The following is a 12,186-nucleotide window of genomic DNA, read 5'->3' on the forward strand; positions in this document are numbered from 1 at the left end:
TTGGGAGACAGAGGCTGTCAATCGCGCTTTCTCACGAAAACGCGATTCGGGGGCGTTTCTGGTGCTTTTTTTAAGCCCCGCCCCTTTGTCCCGGGCCGCGCTGCGATTGGCTGCCGGCCCGGGACACCCCCGTGACGTCATTCCCGGGCCGCGCTGTGATTGGCTGCCGGCCGGGACACCCCCGTGACGTCAGCCAATCACAGCGCGGCCCGGGACCTGACTTGTTGCCTTCACTTATTGAAGCCGGTTAAGTCGCGGGTAAAAGCAGAGGAACTCTGGTTTTAAGTCTGGCGGGAGGTAAGGAACGCGCTCCAAGTAGACCTGGCTTGTTTGAGGAGAGCTGCCATTAAATGCTGTTGTCTCTTACTGAGGCTGGTGTGGTGCATGTTTCTTCTTATTGGATCGAGCGGTACTCATTGCTATTACGTTGACAGAACAGTTGGTTCTTGTTGGGATATGCGACGCTCTGGAGTCGTTTATCTGGCTGTTTTATCGTAGCAGTGTGTTTTGTTCTTTCGCGTGCGTGACGGTGAGACTTGTTACAACACGGAGGTGGGTGTGGGCAGGATTGTCACTGGTTCTTTGAGGCTTGTTCCAAAAACGTGGCGAGGTCCTGTTCCTGCACGCCTCCCATCCTTCCTCCCTCCTTCTCGCCCCTCCCTAACCCCGCCCCCTATGTCAACGCCTCTTCATTCACGCTGTCAGTGGTGTGGGGAAACTGAAGTGTAGGCTAGACAACGTCTTTGGAATTATCTCTTTACACGAAGGAGGTAAACGCTGCAGCTGCTCAAATTGTTTGTTTGCTGATATCAATACTGTACTTTTCTGTTCACTGCGTTCATATATTTTTTTTTGTACCAGTTCGGACGGATATTCCCCTGCAGTTGTTAATCCTTTTAGCCATTGGTTTACCATGCCCGGCCCCAATTATGATACAATGGCTCTTTTGTAGCTGCAAGGGGGAGTCTTTCGTATTGAAGAGTCATGAGGCTATTAAGTAGAAAATACCGTGTTTATTCTAATAGTCCCTTGTTAATAGCCACAGTCTATTGGCTCTATCAAGGCTCCCCCCCTCCACCTGTAATTAACTGCCAGGCTTCAGCCAGCACACATGCCCCAATGTTACATGCATCACATTCTCACACCATCCCCATTCAACGTTTTACATACACCATGTCTTCTGAGCCTTTGTCCACACAAAGGTAGCATGTCACTGCAGCCTTAAATGTCATCTTTGTTGTTCAACTTTACAGCCTTTCTATAGGGCACCATGCACTCCCCGCTACCACCCTACATTCAAAAACACTTAAGACCTTAACCTTTATGAGCAAGACTAGAACTCTATGGTAATTCCAACAGAAGGCTCTGTCAGCCTCCTAATTATGTACTGTTTAGAAAGATGAGTGCTCCAAACATCAGCGGCAAGCCAGAACCCTATTGTTTTGGAAACATAAGGCCCAACTCATTGGGAGCAGCCAGAGAACTTTTTTGTCCCCAAAACTGAGAAGTTGGCAGTTTTGCATAGGCAACAAAACCACCATGATTAATACAGAAGAAATGGTCTTAGACCAGATACACACTGTCGTTAAGGCTACTGAAAATTAACAGCAGCCCTATATACCACAACCATTAATACCAAGGTACACTGCCAGAGCTCTAAAATTCACCAGGTGGTTGTGTAAGTAGGTCATTCAGTTAAGCTGAGCCCTCCTTACTGCGACCTATAGCTTGTCATGTGTACAAATTCAATATGACCAGCCACATTCTCTGCACCCAGGGTAAGTTGAAACTCCTGATTGCCTTGGCACAGCTCCTCCGAGGTATCCTGCAACCCCACCCCAGAATTGGGCCGCCTAGTAAAACTAGTCTTTACCTCCATAACCCAACTTGTGACATTCCTGAGTATTAGGACTTCATAGGATTTGACATGCCTTCATAACTGAAGTTGGCTGCATCAGAGTTAGGCAGATTACAGAGAAAGAGAAGGATGTGTGAAAGGCTGCGCTCTGCAGTATTTCAGGACGTTCCTGGTTTATATCTGTTCATGGGGCTGTTTCTTTATCGTTATTGGGATAACAAGATGTTCTTCTTACTGGTAGTCTCCCTTGTTTGTTCAAGAGATGATGTGAGCAAGGGAAGAGGCTTGAAGCAATTTGGGGGACCTTTTGACAAGACTGTCGTGGGGGACCTTTTGACAAGTCTGTCCGGGACTAATCAAAGTTGATACACAAAACTGCCTAAGTGATTGATATGATGAGGCATAGAGTTGTTGTTTTTGTGAACGTTTGTTTCCAAACTTGCAACATGCCCGGTAGAGGTAAGCAAGCATGCACACAATTAGGAATGTTTTTTAGGTTTCGCCTGGCGTTCTGTGGGGGTGTGTGTGTGTGTGTGTGTGTGGCATTTGCGAGAGATTAAGCTATTGACATTGTATATGACAATGCCATTTATTTATCTGTTTTCAAAACCAACACATGAATAAAAATGTTGTCATTTACAATGCCAATAGCTCTAACTTTTGCAAAGGCGAAACCGTTGCATTGTAAATGCTTGTTTGATTAGGTCCCATAGCATGTTGAAAAGCGAAGGTATTGAATAACTGCTTTCTAATAAAACACTACATCCGAGAGACCCAATAAGCTAGCTCAACAGGTTTATACACATGATACATGATGCTGACATTTGTTTTTTAACTAGCTAGCTGCAAAGTCAAACTCTGGCTAGACTGAATCAATGTTTCATTTCTGTATTGTTGATAAAATCTATGTCACTCCCTATGATAATCCTAAAATGGTATAAGTATTTAAGAAAAATGTCCTAAGCTGCGAGTAGTTTTCATCCATCTCCATATGTGCTTATTTTTTGATTTTCCCATTTTAGATTTGACGTAACGCTGAGGACTAGCTCTCAGAGACAACCAGGATGTTTAATTTTACCAGGAGATCACTATGGGATTTATTTTTGGATTAGGCTGGAGCTAAACACAACGTGTCTGTGCCCTTTGTTTCCCTTAAGTGAGTGATCCACCAAATTCTCCTGAGACAGCTTTCAGGCTATTAAAAGGTTAAATAGTTTTGGAGTTGCAGCCAACTATTTATTCACAGTGATGCATTCCTTGTCCAGCCTACCTTCAGAAAAACCCTTACTGACTCTGTACTTTCTCCTAAAAGGATGTTTATGCCACCCTGCACATACATCTCATGCAATGCTGTTGCCCAAATCAAGCACTATAAAGGTAAATATCTGTTTAAGATTTGGATAAACCACATCCCTAGGATTTCTTTTCAGCACACAGAAATATTAGCATTGGTAATTATTGAATTTTACAATTTTCAAAACACTTAAAACACAAACAAAATACAATGGAATTCACAGCAAACAGAAATCGAAAGAAATCTACACAAGACAGTGGGTGGAAAAATATATCTATCAGAAAGGAGTTCTGGTCAATCATCTAAAATTAGACCCTCCTCAAACCTTCATTAAATTGGCACACCAGGACAGGGTTGTTTTGCTACTCCTGAATACTCTAAACACAGCTGGAGTGTTTGTTTATGGTTTAGATGTACTACCAGCTCAAACCTAGGCTATTGAACTTAAATAGGCAAACAGATTCTAGATTGATACTTAGTAAGAAAGGACCTACTATATTTGCTGGTGTAATTGTTAGACTTGGTCAGTACTATTATACTGATGTGGGGGCAAATTTAATATGTATTTGAAAAGGGTCAAACCACAGTAATTGCATCCATTTCTGTATATGAATGGTCTGTGAACAACAAGCATCCTTAAACTACTGTATAAGCCCACTCTCCCCTTATATCACTCTGTCCACAACAGTGTCAGCGTTTTCAGTCCCAATCACTCGATCAACTCTTGATTCATAAATCAAGCATGTGATCTAAGGATTGTTTTAACTGTGCTCTGCAAAAATATGCAACAGGAGAGTTCATGGTGAAGAAACCAAGATACCACGCAAGTTTAACTCAATCTTTTCCCTTCTGACTTTCTCTCATTACTTCTGTTGATTCAATAAAAAAAATCACTAGAAGTCTATATATTTCCATCCTAGTTTTATACTGTTGTCTGAAATTCTACTTTTCTGAGTAAAGTTATAAGTCATGCCTTTTCATAAAAGCCCTATTAAGGATAGCACTGTTTGAGATCCTTCGTTTATCCTATCCTATGTCATCAAAACAACACCACTGTCAAAATGTGCAACCAGTGCTCTTGATTTTAAACAATCGTAGCCTCGACTCGAATGAGTCATTATGAGGAGGTCTTTCAGTTAAATCTACAGCTCAGTATACTCTAACAACAAACTCCACCACTTGTACCAATTTTGTAGCATCAACTTATGCTGTTAAACCTTCACTATTGTGCCCCACGTAAATGACCTCATAGGAGTCAAGCAATGCTTTTGATAAAAACAAACCAGTATGCCAAAGACTAAAAACCAACACTTGATTTCAAATAATCCTTACAAGCTAGTTCCACCACAAAAGGTACCTTGAATGGCTAAGATCACTTAAAAAGACAACCGCCTTCATCACAAATCTAATTCGACAATGCATAAAGATGGATTACAATATGTGGTGAAGACAATACCTAATTCAATGCAGGTGATTCCCAGAGACCAAACATCTACTTTCCCGTCATACTGGCCTTCATCCATGGCAAGGATCACTTCAGGGGCCATCCTGTGAGGAGACAAAACGAGAAAAGAGGCAAGTAAAAATGAAGTGCACCCGAGATGTAGCATTTCCATCCAGCCTTTCCATCTGTATTTGTTTAGATGAAAGGGAAGAAGACAGCCACTAACAGAAGAGAAGCAGAAATGCCGGTTCCTCACCAATATGGTGTCCCAACGAAGGAGTTGGCAGGTGCTACGATGGAGGCAGATCCAAAATCGCCCAGCTTTACCAGGCCGGGCTCTGTCAGCAGGATGTTGCCAGCTTTCACGTCCCTGTAAGAAGAGAAGGAGTATGACTCTAGAAAGCAAGAATCTAAATGAGTAAGCCCAAAAGAATTGAAGGAGGGCCAGTTGATAAACACAACATTTATAAAACAACTTCAGTATACTAGAGAATTGGCAGTAGTAATTAAATTCATGCTTTTAAAATCAACAGATAATGTAAAAATGATCCGTATGCATTCTGGACTTTGCAGGGTCTAAGGGTGCATATCAACGAGAGTCAACAGTAAAGTTGATTGCTTGAATCATGTCCACAGTTAGTGTAGAGGATTCAGCCCTGGAACCGACAAGCTATGTATCTGAGTGTATCGGCTCGGTTTTCCGAAGGCATCCAGATCTTGAGCAGACAGGCACTGACTTATGCTAATCCGACAAACCCATCCAGTCCTAGAGGTGACAACCGGCACTATGCAAATTAGTTCAGCTAATAACCAAGTTTGCGTCTGTGATGCAATTCACTACGCCTATTCAGCCTTAAATGGGAGCAGTCCTTGCCTAGTTCTCTAAACTCATTAATCCTGATAGAAGACAACCTCTATACAGGTAATTTCGTGAAACAGTGTTTCATGGAAGTGACAGTCTCTGTATTTCTACACCAAACTCCTGTGCCCATCCCTGTATTAGATTTGGTATCCCTGTATTGGGCCTCTGTTTGCACATTTTTAATATGCTTAAAAACAACACTGAGTAAGAAGAACACTGAATAACAAGCTACTTACCTTTTCTAAGGTTCTTTCTAATGGATAACAGCGCTCGTTTCTTACAGAAACCTGATCTCAGGCAGGAACTGGAATTCTTTCAATAGCTAGTAAGTGCAGCACCGTGAGACAAGATGCAAAGTCAGAAACACTACAATATGTCTGGGATATAGACGCAGAGGACGGGAAACAACCATTACAACGCAACTTTTACAACGCACTACCATTACAACGAAACTTTTACAACGCAAAAACCATTACAAAGCATGTATTTACAACGCATGTTTTTACAACGCAGGTACCTTTACAACGCATACCATTACAACGTAAGTATTGGTAAGTATATAATTATATTTTAAATTTTATATGTTTGGGTTTTTTAAGGGGTATTTTTAGGGTTCAGGGTCAGTTTTCAGTTTTTGGGTAATGGGGCATTTTTAGGATTCAGGGTCAGTTTTCAGTTTTTGGGTAAAGGGGTATTTTTAGGGTTCAGGGTCAGTTTTCAGTTTTTGGGTAAAGGGGCATTTTTAGGGTTCAGGGTCAGTTTTCAGTTTTTGGGTAAAGGGGTATTTTTAGGGTTCAGGGTCAGTTTTCAGTTTTTGGGTAAAGGGGTATTTTTAGGGTTCAGGGTCAGTTTTTGGGTAAAGGGGTATTTTTAGGGTTCAGGGTCAGTTTTCAGTTTTTGGGTAAATGGGTATTTTTAGGGTTCAGGGTCAGTTTTCAGTTTTTGGGTAAAGGGGTATTTTTAGGGTTCAGGGTCAGTTTTCAGTTTTTGGGTAAAGGGGTATTTTTAGGGTTCAGGGTCAGTTTTCAGTTTTGGGGTAAAGGGGTATTTTTAGGGTTCAGGGTCAGTTTTCAGTTTTTGGGTAAAGGGGTATTTTTAGGGTTCAGGGTCAGTTTTCAGTTTTTGGGTAAAGGGGTATTTTTAGGGTTCAGGGTCAGTTTGGGGTTTTTGGGTAAAGGGGTATTTTTAGGGTTCAGGGTCAGTTTGGGGTTTTTGGGGTACAGGGGTATTTTTAGGGTTCAGGGTCAGTTTTGGGTTTTTGGGTAAAGGGGTATTTTTAGGGTTCAGGGTCAGTTTTGGGTTTTTGGGGTACAGGGGTATAAGGTAAAAATAAAATTAAATTTAAATTAAATCAATTAAATAAAATAAAATTAAATTAAATTAAATTAAATTATATTATTTTCAATTATTTTAAATTAAAAAAAAATAATATATACTTACCAATACTTACGTTGTAATGGTATGCGTTGTAAAGGTACATGCGTTGTAAATACATGCGTTGTAAAAGTTTTTGCGTTGTAAAAAATTCGTTGTAATGGCATGCGTTGTAAAAGTATGAGTTGTAACGTCATACATCCCAGAGGACAGAGACATAATACAAATATGTGAATTCATCTTTAAGAGGCAAGTTGGGAAGGAATCTACAAGAGCTGAATTACACATCAAAAATAATGTTACTTAATTAAAATGTTCTTTTGATGGATGATGGCTCTGTAGATTCCTTGCATGAATCACAATACAGAACCTAAAAGATTTGAGAAATGCACTACCGAATTGGACTTGATCCCTATCAGCCAAGTCTAAACAATAATGGTTGGTAAAAATGTACAGAGCAATAAGTAGTTACCTAGCAGACCTTCAGTACCTGTACACCTCTTAAAGTAGATGTTGCTGCTAAACCCCTACTAGATTGCACTCTGAAACTTTCTGGAGGAGTTTCATAACAGTGTTTAATAGTCAGATATCCGCCTGGAAATTGTTTAATTCTTGATCGGTCTACATATTTTATTGCCTTCAAAACCAAGAAAGAGGTTACCAACCCCATAAGACTGAGTCAAATATAGAACGGCTCAAAGGTATTTGAAAAAAAACCTAGGCAGCATCTTCTCATCTTTGGCCATCTGAGGAAGTGACAGAAAGAGAATAACCTAATTAATGTGAAATTCTCAAGACATGTTGAGAACTACACGGTCTTAAAAAGGTAGCGAAAGAAGGAGAGGTTGACAATGCTACAACATTCTAAGCCATGTGATCATGAGTAGACATGCTAACTTCCTTAATAAAAATTCAGATAATAGTAATGCAATGGTTCAAATGGAGGTGCAATCATACTCGTAAGACCCATGTTAAGGCCCCATAATGAAATGTGTAAGGGTGTACGAGGAAAGTGGTTATGCAACCCTTTCAAAACCCTAGCTACAAAGAGAACAAATAACCTTGGACAGGTGAAAAATAGACGTCGATCTGATGGCATCAATATTTACACCTTTCTCTTTATGATACATCACAGATTATTGGATCAGAAGAACTATGTGTGCCAGAACTGAATCAAATGATTGATCAATTATATGAAACCCGACAATCTGATGTACTAAACTACTTTAGACACTGAGGACTGAGGGTTGTACAGGCTATCACCTCCCTGTGATGATAGATTCCCCTGTGTTGGAAGGTAGTTCGGGGGCTTGCAATTGTAAGCTAGTCAGAGCACCATGGCCTTCAGACCCAAACCATGCTGATCAGAAAGACATGAACCTTGTGGACCTGAATCTTTTGAACTGCGCTGCGAATGAAAGGCGAGGACAGAAAAGCAGAATCCCTCTGTGGGTAAATAAATAGGTGAGACAAAGCATTTTCTAAGCACTTTCCTCTGTTCTAGGAAGTGAAGATTCCGCACTTTGTTTTTTGACTGGTAATGAACAGGTAGATCTCTGGCTTTCACCAAATGTGAAACAGATGAACCACTAGTTCTTTATTTAACATTTAGTTGTGATTTGTTGACAATATCCTTCGTAGAAAGTCTGCAATTGTATTTTCTTCCACAAATCTGAGCAGTTGACAATCTGCAACTGAGTATCCTGCAGATGCAAAAGGAAAACACAGAGAACAAGCATGATGGCCATATGAAAATAGATCTCAGATGCATTAGCAACATACTTAATGCCAGGTTGTCAGGTGAGCTATCTGGAACTGCCTAGGTGCATCTGTCACTAGTCACCTGATGTCAAGGTTGACTGAATAGAATTTATCCAACTTTTCATAGACCGAATCAACAGTTTACGGAGTCAAAAGAAAAAAAATAATCTCTTATGCATCTGTACAATTGGTTCTGCTGAGAATGTAGATACCAATAAAGGGGTCTCAGGTGGAGGACATAAGGGTAACTAAACTAGAAGAAAGCGTGATGATCTTGGAGGTAAACACACAGCTACACTGTCCCCTCAAGAAGCTGCCACTCAGACAAAAAAAGACAAATGCAAGGAAAAACAAGAAAAATACCAACCAGAAGTTGTAGATGACAGCAGCACAGATCTAGTAGGCAGGAAGCAGACCAGTAACTACCAAAGGGTAGAAAAGGTAGGTCCTTAATAAGACAACAGGAACAAACACTCAATATGGAACCAAGTAGTAGAAGAGTGCTTTGAAGAAGCCAGGAGAAAATCCACATATACTCCTTAAAGCATATGCACAGCACTCATCATTGTAAGTTCAGCCTTTCTATATCTACCAAACAGGAAAAATATTCCTTGACAATCTGTAAAGGGAAGTGTACTATCTTGGATTTCAACAGGGCCATAAAGAAACAAAACCAAAGGTAGTCCTAACAGGTAGAGCAATAAAACTGCCAAGCCCTGGTATCATGACAGCCTCAAACTATCCAAAATGTTCTACCATGGAGGGAAAGACACCCCACGCGCCCAACTCCCTTTCCATTGCGAGGGTGAGGTGTGCAGGACCACATCCACTGTTCTCAGAAGGTCAGCAAATCTACGATCTATGCAGAAAGAGATCCCCAGCACATCCCAGTACCCACAGGCTTAAAAGTCTCCTAAAAGATGGACATAGAAAATGTGAAACACCTGATGAAAAGGTTATTTACCAGAGGTAACTATCTTTCTAATGGATACTCTATCTACCTGTGGCTTCCTCACCTGTAGAACAAATCCCAGGTGTCAGACTGGATCCGGAAAATGTCAAAGTGCCACTTTCACCGGAAGAGGGCACTGGAGGACCTGGTTGTTGCTGGAAGTGATATGAAGCACACGCCCAGCGTATGCACATCAGTTTTCATTTTTATCCAAGGCCTGAGGATAGATTGAACTCCATGAAGAATTGCAGTACCAAAACATTGTAACAAGGAATCTTAACTTTCCCTATAACCTGTCCATCAAAAGGGGAGGCAGGCGGTTGGTGAGGAATCTGCAGGTAGACAAGAGTATCAAAGATTGTTACCTCTGAGGGGGCGCTAGGTGGCGCACATCCAAGATGACCCCACACCTGTGAGGCGCTGGCAGCTTGGCATCAATATCCGGCAATTAACCTGATTTCTACCCTAGATAGTTGTTAACTTTTGTGCTACAGCTCTTTGTGGAGCTCTGCTCTTGGCAGTAAAAATATTGCCACTTCAGCACCTCTGTGGATCCAGCTGCCGGGGGGGGGGGGGGGGGGGGGGGAACTGCCACGCGGGCTTATTTGGCCGGACCTGGTGGAAGCCGACCCGGGGACTGCAGCTGCTTGAACCTGCAGCTGCACACGTGGTGTCGGGCCTCGCTAGGCCCTTTCCGGAGACTTGGTCTGCCTGAGGCGCACTGCCCTCCTGCTGCTCTCTACTGCGGCCCGGAGCCTTGCGAAAGTATCTGCGGAGATCCGACCGCTTGTGGGGCTAGGAATCAGCGGTGCGGACACCCAACTCCAGTAAGGAGCCACATCATCTGAGGTAGGACTGCGGGGGCCCTGTTGTATTTTGGAATAACAACATATGAAGGCAGGAATTCTGATATATGATTTATTTAGATTAAATCAATAAAGTAAAATAACCCACAAGAACAAGCTAAAGATGAGCGATGCTGTCGTGTCCAGGTAACAGATAAGAATGGCACGACAGCAGCACTCAAACATAGAACATGGAACAAAGGGTATGTCATTAAGGGAATACAGTGAGTGTAATAGAATCAAGGAATTAAAGATACAGATACAACATCTCCTTTCCATAAAGAAAAAGAAAAAGACAAAAGTAAAATTAAACAATTAACAATAAACTGAATAAATTTCAATACAAATAATAATCTTTAAATTTGGAAGGAATAACAATGTTTCTCTTCACTGAGGTCAAATTGGAGTCAGAATTAGATAAAGAATTTTGACCAGTTTCAACCTCCTCAGTTACAGAATTTGCATCAGAATCTACAGCTGTTTCAACCTCCTTATTAACAGAATCAGCATCTGTTTCTACATCTGGCAGATTACTCTCACCCACTTCTTCACCAAAACAGGATTGAGAATTAGTTTCACCAACATGAGATGATTTTTTACCATCAAAATCCAAAGGAAGAGAAGACTGCACCAAATCAATGAAGTCTTCACAACATAAAAATGAAGAATTGCTTGAATGATTTCTTTTTTCAAGTTTTTTTAAGATAATGTCTTTTTGATAAGGTTCAAGTTTGATAACCGCACTTTTATTCCACCACCCTTTATTCTTAATCATTACAGATGAATTAGATGATCTAATAACCTGTTGAGGCAAAGTAAACTTAGATTCCCCTTTGACAACTTTTTTTGGTTTTTTAATGATTACCCAATCACCAGTTTTAAAAACACAGTTTTTCAGGGAAATTGTATTCTTTAACTTATATCTTTTCTCAAAATTTTGCCTGACACACTCATCAACTGAATTGGCACTTGAAAGATTTAACTTATTCAGAGAAGATGATTTTTTATCAAAAAGGGGCTTGATGTTATCATTTGCATCCCTACCTTTTAACAAGAAAAAAGGGGTAAAACCAGTGATAGAATGCGGAGTATTTAGATAACTCCATACTTTGTCCTTTATGTGTTTTTTAACATCCATTCCAGATGATAAAGCTGTTTGAATGCCTTCTTTGAAAAATTTATTGGCTCTTTCAACGAGTCCATTAGCAGCTGGAAAATACAAAGGACTTTTAATATGCTTTATATCATGTTTATTCAAAAAATCGATCATATTTTTAGATACAAAATGTGTGCCATTATCAGATACTAATTTCCTAGGAAAACCTTCTACGTTAAAAATCTTCTCTAGAAAATCAATAACAGTGTCCGTAGAGGGAAATTTAACAAAATCATATGAAATCCATTTTGAATAATAGTCAGTTAAGACAATTAAATATCTCATATCTTCCGACAAAATATTATAAGGCCCAGAAAAATAAATTGCTAATTTTTCCCATGCTTGTTCAGGCAACAAATCTGTAGATGTATAATTTTTTTTACTTTTCCAATGCTTGTCGGATAGGAGACATTCAGGACATTGGTTAATAAAATTATCAACAAAAGAATCCATACTGGGCCACCAATAAAATTCTTAAAATTTTCTTGGTGCCGGACATTCCAGGATGCCCAGAATGAGCTCTCTCAACGAGACCCTTTCTCAAAATAGAGGGAGGAATAAAAAGTCTACATCTTGTGATGAACTGATTTTCCAAACTCAACTCAGAGGATATTTGTTGAAAAGGCACAAGATCTTTATC

The 12,186-nt window shown here is 40.4% G+C and overlaps 1 protein-coding gene across 3 annotated transcripts in view; it reads right to left on the reverse strand.

Moving 5' to 3' along the window:
- The window catches only part of TAOK2 (TAO kinase 2), a 934,333-nt gene that overhangs the window by 506,326 nt on the left and 415,821 nt on the right, over positions 1–12,186 (reverse strand). For all 3 annotated transcript variants that reach the window (XM_078652408.1, XM_078652406.1, XM_078652407.1), the window contains exons 10-11: positions 4,853–4,966; positions 4,609–4,700 (exon numbers count right to left, since the gene is read on the reverse strand). In XM_078652408.1, the coding sequence (XP_078508534.1) occupies positions 4,609–4,700; positions 4,853–4,966 (206 nt within the window). The remainder of the gene's footprint in view (positions 1–4,608; positions 4,701–4,852; positions 4,967–12,186) is intronic.

Source organism: Lissotriton helveticus, chromosome 7, assembly GCF_964261635.1.
Source record: "Lissotriton helveticus chromosome 7, aLisHel1.1, whole genome shotgun sequence".
NCBI lineage: Eukaryota > Metazoa > Chordata > Amphibia > Caudata > Salamandridae > Lissotriton > Lissotriton helveticus.